General features: G+C 48.0%; 1 protein-coding gene across 1 annotated transcript in view; it reads left to right on the top strand.

Moving 5' to 3' along the window:
• EFCAB6 (EF-hand calcium binding domain 6) overlaps window positions 1–23,782 on the top strand; it is a 207,689-nt gene that overhangs the window by 136,381 nt on the left and 47,526 nt on the right. The window contains 3 exon segments of the mRNA XM_032492388.1: window positions 9,881–9,977; window positions 13,948–14,066; window positions 21,117–21,311. Of these exon segments, the coding sequence (XP_032348279.1) occupies window positions 9,881–9,977; window positions 13,948–14,066; window positions 21,117–21,311 (411 nt within the window).

Genomic DNA, 23,782 nt, shown 5'->3' with positions numbered 1-23,782 from the left:
GGGGCATTCTGCCCTTGAGGCACTCCCAACCCTCGGAGGCTGCAGGCCAGCGCCCCTCCCACCATGCAAGCGCAGCCCCCTGGAGGTGGAGCCCCTAGAAGCCCCTGTCACTGGGCCAGACCATGTGACACTTGGCTGGGCTTCAGGGGCCCTCTGATCCTGCACTTGAATCTTTCCCCTTGAATTTGCTGGTTTTATTTTGTCTATACTTAAAAGAAAAAGCCAGCAAGAAAGAAAAAGACTGTAGTCTCCAAATGAAACCATCATACAACACGTGAGTGGGACACCTGCTTCCAATTGCTCACGTTCTGAGGAGCTTCAGTAAGAGACTTGATTGCTTAACATTAAAACAAAAAAAAAAATCCTTCGGAAAGAATTTTCTGGAGAATGTATGCAGAATGAACATGGAAAATTTCAACACAAAGTGCAATCTTCCATTCAAATGACTCAGCCTTCTTATATGTATTCATTTGTTTGCTCATTGAACATTTACTGAGGTTCTGGATGGTGCCCCCTGACTCGGTGGTACAAGGATGATAAGACGACCACACCCTTTGAGGGGTCGGGGCAGGAACAAAAATAAAGAGCCACACTGAGACACAGGGATGGCTGAAGTGCCGCAGGGAGGGGAGAGGCGGAGCCTGCTTGAGGCGCACAAGAAAGAGGAACATTTCAGCTGGACCCTGAGGTGGGAGTGGGAGTTTGCACGTGCAGGTTACCAGACGGTGGTTCAAGGCCAGCGAAGAGCATTTGCAAAACCATAAATGCTGGAGTGTGGGACCCACTCAGGAAGTGGGCGGAGCATGCGGGTGCAGAAGCGCATGCGCAGGGGAGAGGTGGTCTGCACGCGGAGGGTAGAGGGACCGCCGTGACCCCGCCTGAGTGCCCGGCTGAGGAGTTCATCTTCTGTCGGTGGGCCGGAGAAGATTTTATACCGTGGAACGCGGAGGCTCACTTCCTTCAGCAGCCCCAGAGGAGAGGATGGACGTCGAGGAAGAGAGCTGGATCCCAGAGAGACCCAGCTTGGGCTCCAAGGGTCCGGTGGAGACAGAGCTCTTAGCCCCCAGCGAAGGCGCTGCCTCAGAGCCACGCCTCCCCAGGGCCCGACGCCGAACCTGTGCTTTGTGAAGATGTGTCTTTTAATACCCAGCAGCCCTTCAAGGAGGCATTTCTCCCTGACTTTGCAGACGAAGGATTGGGGTCTAGAGAAGAGTTAAAGGCTCGTCCAGAGGGACCCAGGTGATGGGTGGTGGGGCAGAGATGGACCTCAGGACGCCTGCTGGGAGGGGCCGCTTTCTCTGCAGGGAGAGCTCGACTTCTCACCCTCCCCAGCCTCACTTTTCTCCACCAGCCACACGTGGACGCCATCCCTTTCTGGAAGCCATCCTGCCCTCTCAGCTGGGCCCTTCTGCCTTCTGGGCCTTTGTTTTCCACTCACATCATCAAAACGCAATACTTTTGAAAATTTTGAAGGTTTATAAGTTTGCTGAAGAGAGAAAGACCATCTTGTTTGCATCATAACTACAAAGCATCTTTGTCTTTAGTTGTATAAATACCAGTTAGAATGATTGGTCCAAAGGCCTGTTTCATTTACGTCATCTGTTCCCTTCCAGTCGATTCCCTTGTTTAAAACACTCGGGCCTCGTCCATTGATCTTCTGACAGCCCCCATCAAGTACATGTTGGTGCATGTATGTCATAAAAGATGAAAGAATACTGTCGAGGGTCCTTTTAGCAAAATCAGATGGTCTAATTGTCGCAAAACAGTGTATGATCAAGTCCCTCCTGATGAATGACTGAAAGTAAGTAACACGTTTCCCTCTTGTTCTTAGACGTATGTCATTCACTCATCAAGGGATTTGTCTTATCGTCCTCTGGTTAGTCTAACAATTGTGAAACATCTCCGTTCTCAGTGTTCTTCCTTTGCCGTTTGGACACGAGATAAGAATTCTGAATTTTCCACTACGTTCAGTGAGTCTAACATTCGACTGCAAGGATGGTGTCACTGTCTTCAGTTACACCTTCTTGAAAGATGCTGTGACACTCTGGACGGTGCAATCAGAAAACTGAAGGGTGACGTAATGGTGGTTCATTTCAATATCGTAGCATCCTGCTAGGAGATTCCATCATTTTTAATTTCCTTCTTACTATTTCAGTCTCTTTTTTTTTTTTTTCAGCATAACTGGAAATAATTCATGAGTAATGATTGACTATTTCTTAGGATAATGAAATAGATCTAGTAAATTAAAATCAAGATCACTAAGACCCCATGACGTATCGTCATCTAAGAGGGTTCAATGGACCCATATGGCAATTGCAAGATAGAATGAGTTTTATTTCATAAAGAAAGTAAATATATTTTGGTTGTTTTTTTGGGAGACCTCTAGGAAAGAATGAAAGTCAGGAATGCCACTCTCTTTCTATTTTCTGGATCATGCAGAATTGTTATCTCTTCCTTAAATGTTTGATAGAATTCACCAATGAAATGATCAGGTCCTGGAGTTTCCTTTGTCAGAAGGATTTTAAGTATAAATCTATTTAATTTAATAGTTGCAGGATCATTCAAGGTTTCTGTTCCTTCCTGAATGAATTTCTATTCTATTCCTGAATGAGTTTTATTAGTTTGTGTCTTTTAAGATACTGATCCATTTTTGTCTAAGTTGTTAAATTCATGGGGATGAAGTTGGCCATAGTATTCCCTTACTGTTCCTTTAATATCTATGGGGTCTTCAGCAATATCCTTTCTTTCATTTCTGATATTGGTAGTTGATGTCTTCTCTCCTTTTTTGATTGATTTAACTAAAGGTTTATTAATTTTATTGACATTTTCAAAAAACCATGCTTTTTGTTTCATCAGTTTTTTCCTATTGTTTCAATTTCATTGATCTCTCGTCTTTGTTATTTTCTGCTTTTTTCTTGCTTTGAGTATAAGTTGATCCTTGAACAACACAGAGTTGGGGCACTGACACCCTGCACAGTTGAAAATCTGTGTATAATTTTTGACTCCCCCAAAAACTTAATTACTGATAGTTTACTGTTAACTGGATGCCTTACTAATAACATAAAATCAGTTAACACATATTTTGTATGTTATATGTATTATGTACTATATTCTTACAATAAAGCAAGCTAGAGAAAAGAAAATGTTACTAAGAAAATCATAAGAGAGAGAAAATACATTTTCAGTACTGTGCTGTATTTATCGATACTGTAAGTTCCCGTTGTCTTTGTACGAGATGAATCGTCTGTCAGCTCCCATAGCCACATTGTCTGACACAACACAAAACGCTGTAGGTGATATGTGTACTACTAACACTGGACATCAGAAATGAAAAGGTTATGTGAAGAAAGAAATTCATATTTGTTTTCAGGTGTAATGATTCCTGCACTGATAATGAAGAAGCACCGTACGATTGCCGTATGGTCGCCTAGTGGAATCAATTCAGTTGCTTCATGGCAGCCTCACCTACAAGCTAGTGAATAAATCATTATAAAATTTTCATGGCAATCAGCATTACAGTCATATTCATCATACTGGATTGGAAACATTGTTACTTTGAAGAAAACACTTAACCTGTATTGATAGGCTGATACACGGTTTCTCCAATTGAGGGGGTGCGTACTGTACAGTAATGTAATTCTTTGAAAGAAAAGTTATAAAACAGTAAGAAAACTAACACATTATTAATTTTTTAAATGTTTTACTTATTTACCATTGTATTATTTGTTTTATTTTGATGGGGCTGGGAGAGGTAATTAGGTTTATTTATTTTTAGAGGAGGTACTGAGGATTGAACCCAGGACCTCCTGCATGCTAAGCACACACTCTACTGCTTGAGCTATACCCTCCCTGACTAACTTTATATTAAATACCACTCCCTTTATGCCCATGTAAGGATAGACCAATATCTATGTATATTTTATGCACTCATGACACACCTTTTTCTTAATTTTTAAAATATTTCTAGACTACGCAGTCCATCTGTGAGTTTTTTCAAATTGCTACAAATCTCCAAAAAATTTTTCCAGTATATTTATTGAAAAAATTGGCAAATTTGAACCCATGCAGTCCAAACCTGTGTTGTGCAAGGGTCAACTATAGTTTGCTCTTTGTTTTAATTTTCTTAGGCTGGAAACTCAGATTGTTTTATTTGAGTGCTTTCTTTTCTAATATAATCCCTTAATGCTGTCAGTTTCCTTGTAGGCCCTGATTTAGCTGCATTTCATAAATTTGGATACTTTGTAGTTTTTTTTCATTCAGTTCAAAATATTTCATAATCTACTTTTAGACTTCCTTTTAAAACCATGGATTATTTAGAAGTATGCTTTTTAATTTCAAAATATTTCCATGGTTTCCAATGATCTTTCTGTTACTGATTTCTGGTTTAATTCTGTTAAGTTTAGACAACATACTTTGTATGATTTTAATTCTTTTAAATTTGTTGATGTTTGTTTTATGACCCTAGAAATGGTCTATCTTGGTGAATATTCCATGTATACTTGGAAAGAATTTGTATTTGGCTGTTGTTGGGTGGAATGTTCTATAAATGTCAGTAAGATCAAGTTGGTTGATAGTGTTCAGGTCTTGGAGATTCTTGTTTATTTTCTGTCTGTTTGTTCCATCCATTACTAAGAGGGGAGTGTTGAAGTCTCCCAGTTATTTTGTATTTGTCATATTTCCCCTTACATGTCTATCAACTTTTGCTTTATGTATTTTGAAATTCTGAGAAAAACCGTGTTTGTATTTACCATTTATGCTTCTCTCCCTTTATTTCTGAAGTTCCAAGTTTCTCTTGGCTGTCATTTTCCTTCCCCTGAAGAACTTCCTTTAGCCTGTCTTTTAGAGAAGGTCCACTGGAGACAAATTACCTTAATTTTCCTTCATTAAGAATATCTTCATTGCTCCTTCATTCCTATCAGATTTGATTTGATTTGATTGATTGATTGATTGATTGATTGATTGATTTTGCTGGATAGAGAATTCTGGGTTGACAGTTCTTTTGTTGATCACTTTTCAGATGTTGTTCCATTGTCTTCTGGCCTCCATGGTGTGTGGTGAGGTATCTGCCATCATCCAAATGGTAATTCCCCTGTATGTAATGTGTCATTTTTCTCAGGTTGCTTTCAACATATTTTATCTTTGGTTTTCAGTAGTTTTTGTTTGATGTGTTTTGAGCGTGATTTTCTTTGAGTTTATGTTTTTGAGGTTTGCTGAACTTCTTGAATCTGTAAAGTTGGGGATATTTTTTTTTTCTGTTGATCAGATTAGATAATTTCTAGTCATCTGTTATCAAGCTCACTGACTCACTCCTCTGTCATCTCTATTCTGTCATTGAGCCAATCCAGTGAAAATTTTATTTCAGTTGTTGTATTTTCCATTTCTGAAGTTTCCACTTGGTTCTTTGTTAAACTACTTCTTTGCTCAGAACTTGTCTTTCCATTTATTTCAAGGATGTTTACTCTTAGTTATGGTTATAACAGCAGCTTTAAAATACGATCGTTTCAACATCTGGGTTATCTTGGAGGTGGTGCCTGTTGTCTTTTATCTTGAAAATTGTGGAGATTTTTCTCGTTCTTGGTATCCTGAGTAATTTTGGACTGTATCATGGACAGGTTTAGTATTCTATTGTGACACGCTGGTCCTGTTCAAATCCCTGACAGTGTACTGATTTATTTATTTACTTTTAAAGCAGGCAGTCAGTCCAGTTAGTTTCAGAACACAAGTCCCGACCTGCCTCCCATGGTTTCCATGTCAGTTTAGTGTTCAAAGCCATTGTCGCCCTATCCGGTCAGCCCACGAGTGCCGCACCCAGGAGCCCGTCTTAACTGCGCTGTAGTCAAGTTCTCAAAGCGTTCGCTGTGCTGCTTTGGGTTAGCTTCACATACGTGCACGTCAGAGGTGCCCCTGGAGCTTCTCTGCATCTGGGCATCCCTTTTTCAGGCTCTCTCCTCTCTGTGATTTCTCCCCACACACTCCAGCACCCAGGAGGCCCTGTTTTTGGTCTTCTGGTTGAAAAATCCTAGGTCTTAGTCTGTCTGTGCTGTTGAGTGCTTCTCATGACTGGGTCCACCTCCCAGGCAACACGATTAAAGAAAAAAAGAGAGAGAGAAAATAATGGGGATTCCTCCAAGCCACCTTGAACGCAGGGACCCCTTTTACCATTTCCTCTGATTAGAGAGAAGAATTTCAGCTTTGGGTACTGACTGGGCCAATACCATTGCTGGCACCATCACAGGAGTGCAGCTTTGTAACTGGGCTTCCCTCAGATAGGGAATTGGGCAATAAAAAGAGACAAAATGGGGGACCCCCCCATACTCTTTGTACTTCAGGGTCTCACCTGTGTAGTTCTTTGGTCAAAAGAGTAGGCTTTCTTTGGGGTCTTTCTCTGTCCACATCCACTGCACAGTTCCAGAATTAGGGCTGCCCTTAAGCAGTCCTTAAGCTGTGAACATGGGAGGAAAAAAACCCAGTGAAACTCATCACTGTGTAAGTCATTCTTCAGGTTTTGACTTCCCTCTCCATCATCCTCCTGTTACTCACTGTTTAGTGTCCTCAGAGAGTTACTCTTTGTATCCTCTCTGGAGTTTTTAGAAGTAATCAGCGAAAGAGAGAGGATGAACTTGGCCCACTCCACCTTAACTGGGACTGAAAGCACATCTCAGGACTCTTGCCCTGCCTGGAATACTGTTCCCCAAGATCACACAGCACCTCTGCATCATGCGTGTCTCAGGGAATCGCTCTCTGGCCTTCTTAGCCAAAGTGCCCCCAACCCTGCCTTGGTTCTTCACTCTTGGTCACATTCAGTATCTGAAGTTGTTTGGTTTGCTTATTTTTCATGTGTTTACTGCACGTTCCCACCATCACAGGATGAGCTCCTTGAGGACACGGGTTCTGTCCGCCTTGCTCATCACTGTGGTTGTAGGACCTGGAGCAGCACGTAGTAAGAGTTCATATGTGTCTGTGACTGACAGACTGGCTGGTGGGAAGGCGGGATCTTGTCAAGCTCTAAAGAGGCAGGCAGTAGGAGAGGAAATAAGTAGCTTCTGGAAAAGGCCATAGAAAACCCTTCTGATCTCTCTAGAGGAGACAAGGATGTGAAATGGGACGTGGGGGGGGGGGAATGAATGGGAAATCAGTAGAAGTCCCTGATTTGAGCATGGGCCACTAAGGAAACTAACCACGCCTTATGGCCGAGAGGAGATGTGGAGTTGAGGATACATGTTTAGATAGTGAGATCAGTTTGATAGTGAGTTGACTTTGCAGAGATAGAACATGCCTCTCAGGACTGCCATCCTCTTAGGGGAAGTCCAGGTGAGTCCTCTGGGTACAGGTGGATTTAGGAGGACCCTGACGGTGAAGGCAGGGAACTGTGCATCATTAGGATCTACAGTCCTTTAAGGCAGTAGTTGTGACTGTGCAACATCATCCTCCCAACCCTCCAAAGCCTTAGTGGTAAAGGAGCAGTAGGGGAGGAGACCACTTGATCTTTGGATCCCTTCCCACCCTTGAAATTCCATGATTCTGTGAGGTCCGGTAGGCAGTTGGAGAGAGTTGGAACGGAGGAGCAGGTGAGGTTACCGTGCTGGTGGTACAGAGGTGTGGTAAGCAGCGTCGGGGTGGGAGCTGGGGACATGAGAAGGGTGACCTCTCAGGAGAGTTAGTAAACTTTGGGTGGGAAGAGAAAGGAGGAGTCATCGAGGGCGGGGGGCAGGCAGAGCGGGAAAGCCTCACTGACTCGGGGCGCATGTTCGCTGGGCCCTGGGGAGGGTGTTCCCACCCAGGGTGTCATTTAAACTGCAGCGTCACAAAGGCGACTGGAGAAGACAGAGATGGTTAACAGGGTCACATGTAGCAGAGTAGGCAACAAAACACCCCAAGACAGAAGCCCCTGGTGAATCAAGATGGGGGAGGCTCAATCAGGGGAGGTGTGCCAGCCACAGTTCACCTGGGTCCCCCATGGGCTGTCACCTGCCTGGGGAGGAAACAAAACAGGCACGACCCTGTCTGGTCCACGTCAGCAGCAGCATGGGAAGAGGGAGGAGATCCTGCCCAGTCTGCAGCGGGCCCTCAGCCCCTGCCCACTGAGGAAATGCGAGAATTTTTGTTTTCCAAACCACAGTTCGTGTAATTCACCAAGGAAGCGTTGCTCTGAACAAGACCCTTTCTACGTGACACACGGGTCAACAGCACAGTGCGGGTTTCTGGGGTCAGGAGAGCCGCCACATTCTCAGTGACCAGGGGTTACTGAGCTCTGTCGGTCATCAGGGAATTTGAGGGGTGTCCAGGATCGCTGTCTGAGAGCCCCACCGTTTCTTAGAAGGGAAGTGAAGGAGGAGGCCCACGAAGAGCAGCTGTTACCTCCTGATTGGTTGGTTCTGGTTGCTGTTCCCGGGCTTGCTGTCTGCTTTAACTGTGGGGTGGCGGAGGAATGTCCTCCGGCAGGCGGAGGCGGCAGGCTTCACCCTCCAGGGCCGCGCACGGTGCCTGGCGCTCCGTCAGCGCTCAGGCAAGACTGCATTTGTTGAACTGAAATAGAAACGTAAACTGAGAAGATCCTCAGCGCTTAAGAACCAAAGGCGGCCTCACCTCCATGAAATGTACCGTCTAACGGATCCTTTCCTCCGAGGAGTGAAGTTAGAGGGGGGTGGGTACAGAACTGGAGATGTAGGTGGAATGAAAATGGTAGGGAGAAAGGCTGGCCTCTGCCATCAGAGGGCCCCGAGTTTGAGGGCCAGGACCCCTGGTACTGACGTTGCAGTTTTGGCTGCCTACCCAACCTCTCTAAACCACAGCATCCCCTTTTGCGAAGTGGGGTAGCAATGCCAGCGTTGCTAAGAAAACTCAGATCCTTCATGGCAGGTGACCGACAGTTGCAGCCCGACGGGTCACGGAGCTCACGGAGGCCACAAACCCACACAGGGCTCCCCTCCCGGTGTCACACACAGAGGGTCGGATGCAAAGCATCACGTCTTGGGGATCACGTACGCCCTTGACCGCCGTGGTCTGGAAAATACAAACTCCTGCATTTTCTCACCTGGCAGCCTGCTGGTTGACTAGATTTTTTTTCCTTAATAAGGAACATTGGAACGTAAATAATATTTCTTTAAAAGGGCGGGCTAGGGCTTGTTTGCTGTCCTCCCCACCCTGGTTTTACGGGTTCCCTTGAGGAGAAATTCATGCAAGGATCCCTGTGGGGCCTGGGTCAGGTGTCCCCTTCCCACTCTCAGCCAGACGCACTCCTCACCCAGCGCGCCTGTGAGTAAATGCAGTTGCGAGCAAAGCAATCAGAGAGGAAGAAGTCACGAATGGTTTTTACAGGGTTTCACGCTCCCCTGATTTGCTTTAGTGAGTGGAAGAACCCAGCACACCCCAAATTTCTTCAGCCACTGACATCACTGTGCCTCACGGTGGCCCTGCCACAGTCTTTTGAAAAGTGCCTTCGGCGCCCAGCAGTCTGTGAGGAAACAAAATTCTGATCCTTTTACGTCTCACAAACCCAGTCTTGGAACATGAGATGAGACGGAACCTGTCTGTGTTATGACTCCGCCTTGTACCTTCAGAAATTAAAGTTTTTAGTTGTTTTCTACCAAAGACAATGTTATTTTTTTTTTAACCCTCGGAGAATAAGCAAGCCCTTTTTATTTTGTGAACTGTGGGAAAAAGTTGAACAGCATTTATCTGGAAATAAACAAGGACTTACAAAATTTAAGAAGACTTCCCTAATGTGCAGCTGGGGAAATAAGACTGTGTTTTAAGAGTTAAGTTAGACCAGATGTGAGTAACAGACTTTAACGGTATCTTTGAAACAAACTGGGGTAGCGGAGATTAATGAGTCCATTAAATTTAAACAGAATTATTTATAATTTTTTTTTCTTTTAAGACCAAAGCAGAAGGTCGCAGATTCAGAGCTGGCCTGTGAGCAGGCTCACCAGCACCTTGTCACCAAAGCCAAAACCAGATGGTCGGACTTGTCGAAGGTAAGACAATGGTGATGTCCTTAAAAGGACAGGAGATCTGCTTCAGTATTCTGAGATCACCGGGATGACTGAGCTGTTTAATTCCAGTCGCTGAGATGGGAAAGCACCTTTTTATACCCAATTTGGTGGCTCCTTTTAGTCTTAAAATATGTTTTCAAAAGAAATTCTCAGTCAAGGTCAGTTGATCTTTAGAAAAATAAGTAATTGGAGGAGTGACACGGACAGAAATTCCTGGCTCTATCCCAGGTTTGGTAGGAATTAAAAATTCAAGTGAAAAAATGTAAGATGGTATCATACTTACTTTTATTTAAGGAGGTATTTCTTCCTGTCCTGCCAAGATGGTAGAAAGCACATTTTGAAGGCACATGCCCTCCACGTGGACACACTCCAACAGTGACAGTGGACAGTGGACCCGAAAGGCAAGCCCGGGTCATCCTGGAATCTAGGAGGTGGGGTCGCCGCTTCATACTGCAACCCGGACACCATAGCGTCACTTTACAAAGTATTTATAAACTGCCTTACCGAAGTATTTTTACCTTGTTTTGAAGACTGTCTCCACTTTGTTTCGTTCGGTCACTTTGCTTCTGTGTTCGCTGTCTCGTGGCCTGTGCCCCATGGCAAGTCCCGCCTGCGAGTCCTGTTAAGCACCGAGGCTGCCTCTCCCCGGCCCCCATCCTCACAGTGTTGTCTGTGCCAGCCCAGGCCGGCAACTTGCACAGACCGGCCGAGGCCAGGCCAGCCTTCCAGAGCGGCCCTCCTGGCCAAGGAGTGCAGGGCGCACTCTGGGCTGTGAGCCACGGCCCACGCGGTGCAGAGCAGCAGGGCCAGGGACGGGCAGAGGCTGACACTGGCTGCCACGCACCCCCTTCCCTCTGGCCTTCAGACTTCGGCGGCCTGACCTATTCGAGCAGAAGCCCCCTTCTCCCCGGCCTGCCTCTCCTCTCAGCTGCCCTCCCTCCCTCCTTCCCTCACCGAGAGGCCCCTCCCTGCCGGCTGACTCTGGTCCCGCTCTGGGCGTTGCTCTCCGTGGGCCCAGGGACTCCAAGGGCCACTTCCAGGGCCCCTCACAGCTTCATCCAACCCCTTCTTGATTTAATCAGCACAAACTGACCGCGCATAGGTTTGTGCCGAGGGGTTGGTGGTAACCAAGATCTGTCTGCTCCCGCCTAGCAGAGCTCATGGACCAGGGGAGGTGACCGTCAAGGAGCAAAGGCAGGTTATTAACAAGAGGGATGCGGTCAGGAACTGGCTGGAGGCTGCGAAGGTCTTAGTTTCTGCCTCATTCGGTCCATCCTTCCTGAAATGCTTCCACCCCCCGGCTCCATGGCACTGAGCAGGGCGCCCTCCCTTCCTGCCCGGCCTGCCCCTCTCAGCTTCCTCGCCCACACTGTGGGCTCTCCCTCCTCCACACCTGGATTCCACGGCATCACCCAGCAGTCCTCATCCCCGAAGAGGGAAGGGGAGGAAATACGGAGGGTCCCAGAGGAATAGCAGGCAGAGTGGGTCTTGAGGGGGCGGGGCGGGGGGAGGAGGCGCTCGGTCCAGCGTTGAGCACTGTGTCACCTCTCCTGGACCCCACAGGACTAAGAGACCCTGCACGGGCTGTTATTATTCCACTGGGCATCTCCGTCACTCTCCCAGTTTATTTTGAGAAAAGCACTGAAGGAATTCATTCTGAATTCTAAACCGGCAGAAAGTATGACACAGAAATAAGATTAGCAGTATCCGGCCCGACCGCCTGGTGATGAGACAGAGACAGGTGTTCTCACAGGCGCCCGCACCCCTGCTCTTCATCTCTGGGTCCCGGCATTTACAGATGGTAAAGGTGACCACAGGGGTGGAGTGTGTCTCCCTTCTGCCGCATTTCTGTTGGGAGCTCACCAAACAGGACTTGCTAATATCAGAAAGGATGTATTCTCCAGTAAAACCACGTTTGGACTTGAACAAGAATTCACCATTTAGTCATCTGTTCATCTTCAAACAGAGTCACAGGGCGCGTGCCACTCAGCCGTGTGCCGCGGGGGACAGCTCCAGGTGAATTCTCAGAAGTACGTAGGACTCGTCCCATTTGGGGACAGTTTAATATGCTGGTTTCTGTTGAAGTGTTTTGGGAAAATAAGTTTATTGGCTTTTCCAGCAAACATTACTGTGTGCTAACTATGCACTGTTGCAAGGTATTAAAGGCACAATGAGAAAGAAAAAAAAAATGACACGGTCTCCACCCCCAAGAGACTCATGGTATAAACACCAATAAGAACACTAGAGAACTGTGTGTATTACGATGAAAGAGGCTTGCGAATGATGGTGGTACCCAAAAGGAAGAGGGCACTTAAGAGATGAGCAGGTGCTGGACCGGGTGCTGGGGGTGTGGAGGGTGTCAGGACTGAACCAAGGCAAGGATGTTTGGGACAGACTGGATCGTGGGGGCTAGGAATAGTTCAGCGTGGCCGTATCAGACCTATGGGGCACACCAGTGGTTTCAGTGCCAAGCAGCGCAGGGCAAGCAGGGGGCAGACCGCAGCAGGCTGTACGTGCTGTGGCTTTAAAAAATTTGCGGTAAAACACACGAAACTTAAAATTTACCACTTCAGCCATTTTTAAGTGTACCTGTTTGTTCTCTGTATCTATAATTCTGTTTCTGTTTTATTATGTTTGTTCATTTGTTTTGTTTTTTAGATTCCACTTATAGGTGAAATCAATCATACAGTTTTTGTCTTTCTCTGTCTGACTATTGAATTGGTTTCTCAAGTCCCACAGAGGAAAAAAAAAGCTTTGGGGATGTTTGGCGAGAAATGGCATTGTTACTATTTGGAGCCTTCCAATTAATAAACATAGTGTATTTCCATTTATTTTGATCTTTTAAAAATATCTTTCAGTAAAATTTGGACTCTCCTTCATAGAACTCTTACAATCATTTGTAAGATTTATTCCTAGGACTTTCTATTTTTGATGCTATTGTAAATATTACTTCTAAAAATTCATTTTATGTGTCTGGTATATGAAAATGTGGATGATTTTGCCTATTGATACAGAATCCAGATTTCTTGCTAAATTCTCTTACCGTAATACTGTATTTGTGGATTCTTTGTGTTCCTAGATACATAGTTATGTCATCTGTGAATAATGACGGTTGTATTTCTCCCTGCCCTGTTGTTCTGCCTTTTAACGATTTTGACTTGCTTAGCTACACGGGCTGACACCTCCAGTACAAGGCTGAGTAGAAGGCAGCAGAGATACTCTCACCTTGTTCCTGATCTCTCGGGGAGGGTTTCTCCATTTCCCCGCGAGGTATGCTGCCTGTAGAGGGAGGTGCGCCCGTTGCATCTTTCTCGCGGTGTAGTTAGAAGGAGGATGGAGTGAGCTTTTATCTGGAAATAATTTAAGACAGTGCTCGGCGACTTGCGCGACCTGCTCTGTGATCCTCTTAAATGCCTGACAAATCCCCAGATACCTTCTGCACCACTCAGGGATATTACAACAGTACCGCAACATCTTGTCGTAACAACTGGAGCCCCACAGCCCTCATTTCCCCTTTGACAGCCAGGCGGCCCAATTCACTGCATCATGGAGATGGTGACCTCAAAGCAGGGTTGGCCACAGTCTCACTGCCCAGGCTCTGGTTGACCCTTATTCTGTTTCTTTTTTTTCTTTCCTTCTTTCTTTTTTTTTTTTTTTTGGTTGACCCTTATCCCAAGTTGTTGGTCCCTAGAAGAATCCAGGCCACACACCTGAGACCAGTCATTACCCTGCAACAAGCCCCTCCTAGGATGTAATTCTTATTCGTGTTTTGTTCTGTCACCTTCCTAGACAAATGGGAGGGGGGGGATCTGGAACGTAGATAAAAAGGTAATTAAGCAGGAAGATGGGGAGAAAAATGTCTTAGATTGTTCCAGATATTGATTATTGAAAACCCTGTTTACCGTCAGAGCACATTTCAGCTGTTACTAAAGGCTGTCTTCTAACATTGTAGAATTTTATAGAAACTGACAGTGAGGGCAACGGCATCCTTCGCCGACGAGATATCAAGAACGCGCTGTATGGCTTTGACATTCCGCTCACGCCGAGGGAATTTGAGAAGCTCTGGATGAGGTGAGTGGTATCCAAAGATGGCTCTTTCCCTTCCCGGAGGCCCTGCCCGCTGCGGCCAGTTCAGCACCAGACTTTCCTCACTGCTCAGGGCTAGGGTGGGGCCTCTGTTGTCTGTCCTGGTCCCCACAGAAAGCAACCAGGCCAGCAGGTGGCCTTCAGGAGCACAGTGACCCAGTGAATGTGTCTCACCAACGTTAGACTCGAGAGATTTGCGTTTCCAAGGACCCAGGAATTTGCCCACGCCCTTTTACTTAGTTTCAGAGAACTAAGCCACTCTCCGAGGGCTTACCCCTAATATGACCAGCTGCGCGGACACACCTGCTCTGGGTAAAGGGGAAAGCAGTCTCCCCGCTGCCCGCAGATGGAAATCAGTGCTGCACAACTGTTTTAGAAGATTAGTCATTTGTTGGGAGAAAATAATCAAACTTCTGGCAACTTGGAGTCATTTCCCCAGGATGTCTTAGACTGAAAGTAGTACCTAACATCGGCCACATGTTTCAAAACGTCTTTTAGATTTAGCTGTTTCTGAGCCAGGCCCCCGTTACGACAGCCCCTGCGGAGGTGTCTAGGTTCCCAGGTGCACTAGCGATGCCGTCCATTTCCAAGTTCCAGGTCCGTCTTTGAATTACTTCTTTCTTCATTACATGTTAGTTGCCACTTGCCTTCCCCCAGGATGGCGTACCGGCATTGTATATCCTCTCAGGGGCCAGCTCACGAAGCCGTTCAGGAAATTTTTCAGCTTTTCATCTGTTCAGAGTGGAAGGCTGGAATGTTGGCCGAGTTTAGAATTAGGTGGGCTGTTTTGTGTCTAATTTAGAAAAGCAACTTGAAGTTCCTACCAAATCCTTATTTTTTTTTAAATCAGTTCCAACACAGGGCCAGTTTGGTCTCCCCATCCTCTGTCCTTTTTGATGGACTGAATGAGTGGGTCCATCTGAGTGATCAGAAAGTTGGGGTACAGCAGGCGAGTGCATGGAGCTCTCACTGTGTAGACCTTTTGGACGATGCGGAGCTGACTGTGTGATCCTGATGCTTAGGGAGCTGTTGGGGGGCAGGAAGCATCCACCCAGATACTGGGGTGCAGCGTCAACTGTTACAAATGCCAGGACATAGATCAGGTCAAGTGGAACGGGAGATGAGAACAGGAGTGCCAGGGGGCCATGGCGGAGCAGGAGGCCGTCGTGGTAGGAGTGATACTGAAATCATTCCAAGGGTCAGGGTGGGGCAGGAGGACTGCCTGACACATGGGGCAGTGGATGAGGCGTTCTCCAAGCTAGGCCCCAGGCCGAGAAGGGGAAAGGGGAGGCCAGTTACGTGGCTGCAGCCCTCTCCTCTGGCGATGTTAACGAGGCATTCAGGACCAGCGAAGTTTGAGTGGGGCTGTGGTGTGGATCAAGCCATGGTTTAGGACGACGAGTCAGGAAGCAATTCAGAGAAGGGATGAAGGGGGTGGGCATCGGGAGACTGTGGTCTCCATCAGGGAGGGACGGGACAGGCTGCAGGCCACAGAAATGAGAAAAGTGGGAATCAGAGGTCCCTGTGGGGAGAGCATGCGTACGTAGCTCTCTTCCTGAAGGGGGCGCAGAGGACCGTGTCCATTTTTGTGGAAGGGAGGCACTCACTGTTTGGCTTTTGGCTAAAGTTTCTTTATATGTGTATTAACGTTTTTAAATGCACTAATGTCTACTCTTTGCTGAAAACTGTTTGAGATCAGAATTTTGCCTACTTTTGTTTAGTAGGCTGTACTTCGTGGACAGTGAGCGGTTGGAGTTCTGCAGCCAGATGTCTGGTCATGACTGCTGCCTCCACCCCTTACAGCTGTGTGGCCTCTTACTTAACTTCTCTGTGCCTCACTCTGCTAAGTTAGCTCAAGTGATGTATGGGTCAGGGTGGGCTAGCTGTGTAACAAACGAGGACGACATCCCATGGGCTTGCCCAGATAACAATGTGACAATTTAGTGTGGCTGTCGGGGAGCTCTGCCCACAGTCATTCAGGGACCAGGAGTCCACCAGCCCCTGGATCTTTTGTTGTCTACCCACAGAGCAGGGGAAAGAGCGCTGAGGACTGTCTGGTCAGCTTTGTAGGGACCAGGCCTGGAAACCGCAGTAAGAATCCCTTCATGTGGCCACGCCCCCTGCTGGGAGGCTGGGAGAAGTAATCCGGGTGTGTGTCCAGGGGGAAAAGAAACGGAGATGGGGGACTCATGATGGAAGTACCTCGAGGGAGGTGGGAAGAGGGGCATTGTAGAGAGCGGAAACTCCAGGAATTTATCTACCAGCATCTGGGCAGGACAGCAGAAACCACTCTAATATTTACAGTCAAGGGGGACTTAATGCAGAGGCTGATTACAAAGCTGTCAGGAGGACCAGGAGTCTGAGGGGGACTGTGTTGTTACTCAGAGGCCAGGAGGCTGTGCCCCCCTTGGGCTGGAAGAACAGGGTTGGGGGTTACCCAGAGATCAGGAAATTGCTCCCCAGCAGGGACTGAAGCGCGAAGGGAGACTGGGTATTTCTTGGAGATCAGGCAGGACCACCCACAGGCTTGGCGGGCTTCAGCTCAGGAGTGACATTTCTGCCCACAGCCCGTGGCGCCGGCTCACTGCATGGGGCTGGACAGAGTTGGGGGAGCATGCATGTTGAGTGAGCCTGGCTCAGTGAGGGTTAAAAGTACAAAAGATTCTGGCCTGTTGTGAAAGGAAACCTGCTAACTAAGCAGGTCTGGATCTTTTAGCAAGAGATTTCAGGAGCAACGCGTGTTTGGTTTTGGAGAGATCGCTGAGAATAAGTTACAAAATAAAAGCATATTCATTCATTCATTCATCTGAGCAATCATGAAGTAGGAATTTTTGGAAACTTTGTAAGCTGCAGCCCTGTGCTAGATTCTGGGGTTGCAGAGCTGAGGACAGCCCCCACCCTCTGGTTGCTCACAACGCCCCAGGAAGACAAACATGCAAATGTGGGTGACAACAGCAGCGTGCCGGAAGGAGCCGGGCAGCCCGGGCTGTGGGGGTTCAGGGAGGGGCCCCCAGGAGATGCGATGCCTGAGTTGAGTCTTAATAAACAGTTAATAGCGGAGCTGGGGAAAGGACATCCCAGTGAGCAGGAGGCCCCGAGCAGGGGAGTGGGAGGTCCCCGGGAGGAGAGGAAGCATGCTGCCTGTATCAGCAGCATCCTGAGACCCAAGGCCTGCCGGGCACAGGGAACACCAGGACCAGGGCATCCCTTCGGGGTGCTCAGTGTTCTGAGCCCCTTATGAGGCCTCGTTCATTGGATAGAACTCAGCTATTTTGGATCTGAAACCAACTTTCCTGAAAAACTACGAAGACGGTGTGCTATCAAAATGTGTAGGAAAGCAGGGGTCTGGGGAACTTCAGTGTCGATGGCCAGCGTGTGCAGCCAGCCGGCCAGGCACACTTGATGGGACGATTTGGAGAAAATGCCCAGTGTGTGCACATGTCTTTTTTGGTAGGTAAACTGTATACTAGTATTTCAACACAGAAAGAAAAGACTGTGTTAAAGTCTTTAAAAGCCTGTGTTGCATGGGCATCAGCTCGTGTGAAGAAGACTCATAGCTTTCACATGAAGTCAGGTCATCGCTCTCGGCTCAGCCACAGCAGTGTCTAGAGGGAGCCTACCAGGTGCCATGCGGGGGGAACACCTGGACAAGGGGCGCCTCGAGATGGGAAAGGGCTTGAAGAGGCTGAATGAACAGTTCAGAAGGGAGAGGGCAGAATGGGACAGTAGGGGCTGAGCTGGAAGAGCTGAGCGTGAGGAGGGCTCAGCTCGGCGAGGACTGCGGGGCAGGCCCTTAGCTCCACGTGAAGGATGTGTTAGTGACTGAAACGCTAGAGCTCCACGGGGCAGTCTGGGAAGGAGTGGGTTTCCCATCTCTGGTGTGGCTTTACCCCCAGCCTACTGGGGAGCGTAGGGGCAGAATTACGACCCCGGGTGGGGACTGGAGCAGATGGTGTTTAATCTGTGATTCCACCAGGATTTTCTGAATGTGCCCATTGGGTACCACCCCCTCGGGCAGCTGGACACAGTGTACTCTGAAGGACAGCGATTTGAGCCATCAGATCACCCTGGCAGATGGCCCCCGAGAGAATCCTTCGTGTCCCGAGCTGCACGAGGCCACGTCTCCCTCTGCCGCCCGGCCTGGCTTGTCAGGGGGGCTTACACCAGACCCTCTAAATCTGGGCTCAGTGGTGTTCACGTAAGACTCAAGTGCTTAAACTGAGCGAAAAGCAGTAAGACTTTCTCAGCAAAGCAATCGGTGTGAACATATTCAAATCATGTGTACGACTGAATTGCTGTGTGTGCGATAAACGGGCCGAGTAATCTGATTATATCATAAATTAGTGGCCGTTGCCATATGCAAATGCAAGTTTTTATGGGTCCTCTGTTTATGTGCACATTTTTCCTGGCACATCTGTTGCCGAACCGTTTTAAAATTCAACCTTTATAGGCAAGTTGATTTTTTTTTAATGTTACACAAAAGGATTATATCATGAAGGGCGAGGTTATGTAAGCTGAATTAACTCTCTTATTATTCGCATTCATAACAATATTTTAGTTGCGATTGTGCAATCTGGTCTCCCGTTCCTTTGAGATGAGAATAGAATGTTTATGATCTTTATTAATGAAGTAATTAAGAAGTGGCTTTTCATTCAGTTCAAGTGTCGTGATTTAGAGTTTGTGGTTGGGAATCTCTGGAGCATCCCAGGCCGGGGCAGCAGCCCTCCCCAGGGGGCACGCGTCCTTCACGATGACCCGGCGTGCCGCTGAGAACTGTGAGTTCGTTCAGCGACGTAAACAAGGCCAGGTTTCTCCTCTAGAAACTTGCCTTCAGTCGGGGAGAGGAGACTTGGCACGGAAGAGGTGGAGTCAGAGGCCAGATGTGGCCCAGCCTTTGGGTGGCGAACAGCAGCAGCAGCGTGCACCAGGCTGGCCCCCTGCCCCCACGCGCTCACCCCCCCACCCTCACCACACCCAGAGGGATCTGGGGGAGGGGGAGCACAGGAAGAGAGAGGTTCCAGAAGGTGCGCACGGCTAGCCAGGCGCTGTTCGTCAGGTGGTGGTCGGTGCACGGCCTTCCGGGAGCCCTCCTGTGAGAGTGGGGAGCCCATGGGGAGCTTTGTTCTAGGGGCATCTTTTCTCAGAGTCATGTCACAGCATCACTCTGGTGGCACAGGGCTAGTAACAGGCCCGGCGCAGTTCAGTGAGAGACCCACAGCCCTTGAATCACTCTAGGAGCTCAGGAGACGGAACCTTCCCCTTTTTGGGTTCTCTGATGGAAACAAACTCTGCTGCCCGCAGATGTCTCCCCGCCAGCGGTGGGAAAAGCCATTTGCTAGCGGCACAGGCCCTCCGTGCCGCCTGGAACATGAGCCGTCACAGTGCGGGCCTTGGGAGCTGGAGACCCCACGGCCTCCTTTTGTGAGTGGGTCGCTTGGTTTTGTTTTAGAAAGAAAATTCACTGAATAACGGTAGAATGGTACTTTGGGAGGTTGCGAGCACTGTGGTCGTATTAATAACAGACACGGAAAGGTTGTGAAGTGTCTCGTAAGTCCTTGTGATGGGGACGCAGTCAGGGCACTGACCTGAGATGCCAGGCCTGGGAGCGCCCAGGTGGTTCGCAGGCAAGGAAGCTGAGCCCAGGGCGGGTGAGGGCCTCACCGGGGTCTCGAGGCCCCTGGGCTGGTGTTGGGCTCAGAGATTGCCACCCTGTCTGCCCCAGTCACAGGAGAGGAATTTCCCCGCCTCCTAAGACCGAGTCCCTAGTGCGAACAGGCCCGGATGCTGGTGAGGCAGGTGAACATCAGACACACGGCCTGGGGAGGCGGCAGGCCCGTGGGCGCAGAGGAAAGGAGGGGAGACGGGGAGGCTCCGGGCCCTGCAGGCTCCTTGGGGAAGGATGGACGGTGGTCCAGCTCCCAGGTGCTCTGCACAAAACATTTGCCCAACCTGCTCACCTGTCGTCCTCCACCGCCCCCCTCCAAAGGATAAGAAGGTCGGGGGAATAAATACGGTTTCCTAATTGTTACTCCAGTGAAAAGGTTGCAAAGGCCTGGGTGTGGCGGAGGCAGGTGTGGGGCCCAGCAGGCCCTCGGCGTCTCGTCCAACGAGCAGAGGGAGGGCTCTGCCTCACGAGGGAAAGCCGTCCGCACTTCTGCTCCATCACGTGGCATCCAGCCTGATGGGGAATTCTGCCGGAGACATTGTTCAAACACTATCTCAGTCCTCGTAACTTTGAGTTCATCCCAGAAAAATCACCTCCACAAATGCCGTCTTTATCGGTTAGATGAGGACCAAGATCTTGCCGTAAAAATAAATGCTTTTTTTCTTTAAAGAAAATTGGCAATTTGCCTTAAGATTTTTTATTGAAGTAATTCTATTCTATTTGAATAATGTTGGGAGATAAAAACCCTCCATTATGCCTTTTTAATGAATTACAATTCAGAAAAATCCCAATAATAGAAAATGACATAAAAGGTACATAGCACAGTTCTTATCTTGTTTTCCTTACTAGTCCTTCTCGTTGGTTGTATGTAATTGGCATCTCTTCAAAGAGAAAACGGGGAATTTGAATCGAGTGGCGTTCAGTTATTCGCTTTCTAAGACTGAATCCGCTTTTTGGCAGATTTTCTTCTAAACCTGAGCAGAGGTCCTCTCACATGTAGGTGCTGCTCAACTGAAAAACCACTGAATGCACAGAGGGGCTGATTTTAATTTTCTGTGGTCACAGCTGTGTTTCTAACAGATTGACAGGTGGACGAATCTGGTTGCTCTTTGTTGGGGGGGTGGTGACCATCCTGTTGATCGGAGCAGTGGGTTTCAGTGGATCACCAGGGGACCGTGTTAGGAGCAGATTCTGATCTGGTCTGGGGTGAGACTCGAGTTTCTGTGTTTCTGACCCCGCGGCGAGGCCGGTGCTATAGGTCTGCAGGGCAGAGTGTGAGGGCTATAGGCTGTTCAGGGCTGATATTGACACAACCGCAGCCCCTCCCCTTGGCCGCCACTGACCAGAGTTCTGTTTGTTTGTCTTTAAAGCTACGACACGGAGGGGAGAGGGCACATTACGTACCAAGAGTTCTTACAGAAACTGGGGATTAGCTATTCAGCAGATGTTCACCGGCCCTATGCGGAGGACTATTTCAACTTCATGGGGCATTTCACTAAGCCCCAGCAGGTGCAGGAAGAGGCCCGAGAGCTGCGGCAGGGCGCGGAGAGGGCCGTGGCAGCCAGGTGAGTCTGCAGGGGTGGCGGGCCTGCTCTCCCCCGACCCCAGCAGCCCACGCCACTCTGAAGTGAAGCCTCCCGGTGCTGGCAAAGCTGTCGTGCAACTGTGATACCCCTTTGCCACTGCAGATTCTAGAGATGGGCGTAAGCCACAGCGTCACGGAGGAGCTGAGCAGCTCTCAGCCTGCCCCGCCTCACGCAGTCACACTCTCAGGTCACTCAATTTTATAGGTCACCCTTGAGAATTGAACCTTTTAGGTGTTTGCCACCCTAAGCACCTAGCCCCTCCTGTGGATAACTGGAATGAATGCAGTTTGCATGAGGCGATACCTGTCTTTACCTGGTTCAGGAAAGTGCCAACACCCAGGGCCCAGTGTCCAGTGAATGGACAAATGAACAGACACATTCGTTGACTCAGTACTTCTATTTGGGGACTTTATCCCGAAGAAATACTGCAGAAGAAGCCAACAGTTTAGCAGGTGGAAGGTATGACTTGCAGTGTGTCCTCAGCAACAGCAACCAGAGGGACACCTGTCAGTCCCACGTGAGTGCACTGCTCACAGAGCCTGGCCCCGGAGAGTGTGAGGTGGTCCCAGCCGATTACAGCCATCACCACGAAGACCGTGGGTGTGCTTGTGGTAGGAGGCCAACTGGAAATGAAATTTTAAACAGCCTGTATACCATGACTGGACCTACCTCAAACATATGTGCCCATCCTCAGGGGCCAGAAGCCACTATGCAGGAGGCAAGGTGTTGTGTTTGGAGGGTGGGGCTGCACGTGATTATTGTCAAAGTTTAAAACTAGTCACTAATGTCATATTTTAAAATGTGAAAACAATGGATAAAGAAAATGTGGTGTATATATATATATATATATATATATGTACACAAACACACAATGGAATATTATTCAGCCATAAAAAGAATGAAGTCTTGCCATTTGTCATTACATGGATGGACCTTGAGGACATCATGCCAAGTGAAATAGGTCAGACAAAGATAGTCAAAAACCATGTGCTCTCACTTATATGTGGAAATGCGGGATCTAAAACAAAAAACAAAAACCAAGCCCACAGATACAGAAAAGAGATTGGTGGTTGCCAGCAGTGGGGGTGGGCATGCCAACGTGGGTAAAGAAGGTGGAAAGACACAACTCGCCGTTATGATAGAAGTAACCCCTGGGGGTGTGCTGTGCAGCAAGGTGACTGCAGTTAGTATTACTATACTGCATATTTGACAGTTGCTAAGAGAGCAGATCTGAAAAGTTCCCCTCCTGTGCATGGTGATGGACAGTAACAAGACTCACCGTGCGATCATCTTACAGTGTGTACAAATATCACGTCATTATGTTGTTCACCTGAAACTCATATAATGTTGTATGTCGGTTATGCCTCAATAGAAAAATTAAAGGCAGGAGAAAACTTTGCCATATCTGATGTGACCCTAAAGCAATGGGACAGACTTTCTCCATCAGTCTCAGCCCTTGGTGGCCGCCCACCAGCACTGCCCAGGCCTGGGACCCTACTCCCCGCTCCAGAGCCCTGCCTTAGCTCCATGGCACTCTTCTGCATGTCTGTCTGTCTGCTGCTGTCCCTTCGGCTCTCTGTCCCCACCACCTCTGAGTGAGCGAATGAGCTGTTACTAAGGGATCCCCAGAGGAAATCAGTGCTCCAAGGACACAGGGGTGGGATGTGCTGGCTCAGTGGGGTTTAAGAGAAAAGAAGTTCGAAACACCCATGAACTGTGTCTAAGCTACTGAGTTGTAAAGCCTGAAGGCAGAGACTTGAGTTCGTCAAAATTTCAAGTAAAAATATGCACAAGATTGGTATAAATCAAATATGCCACAGAACCAATGAAAAAGTGGAATTTATCTTACCCAGACAGGGCCCGCCTCATTAACCACGGCCCTCCCCGCCCTCCTGCTACGTGTGAGCGATGAGGCTCTGAGAGGCATCTCGGCCTCGGCTCTCCTGCACACTTTCTTCTCTTCCTGTTTCTGTTCATCGCACAAGCGTGGATCTGTAGCTGGAAGAGCTGCCTACCTGCCACCAGACCATGCGGCTCAGATCACCAGGCCCGGTTACGACTTCACACCCACTCCATCCTCTTTGCCTCGACCATACTCTTTCCCAGAGACAAGCCTGACTCATAAAAATTCATGACCGACTTCTTTTTCTCCAAGATGTCAAGACTGTGAAATTGTCAAGTAACTCGCCTTTCAGGATGGTCCACTCTTCAATTTTGGTGTTTTGGATCTTTCAGATCATCCATAAGATGCAATGTTTCCAGGATTTTTAGCCTTCTCATTTATACTGAAATTCTAATAAGACTGATAAAATAGGAATCATGTTCATGAAAGTGACTGAAATCTTACATTTGCCTCTTAAATCTAAGAGAATTCATTTCATTTGAAATGCCCTAAATCCATTTCTTAAATTAAAAAAAAAAATCCTTTTTTAAACCCATCTTTGTTTTCC

The sequence above is a fragment of the Camelus ferus genome, chromosome 12 (assembly GCF_009834535.1).
Source record: "Camelus ferus isolate YT-003-E chromosome 12, BCGSAC_Cfer_1.0, whole genome shotgun sequence".
Lineage (NCBI taxonomy): Eukaryota > Metazoa > Chordata > Mammalia > Artiodactyla > Camelidae > Camelus > Camelus ferus.
This window is presented reverse-complemented; position numbering and strand designations above follow the sequence as displayed.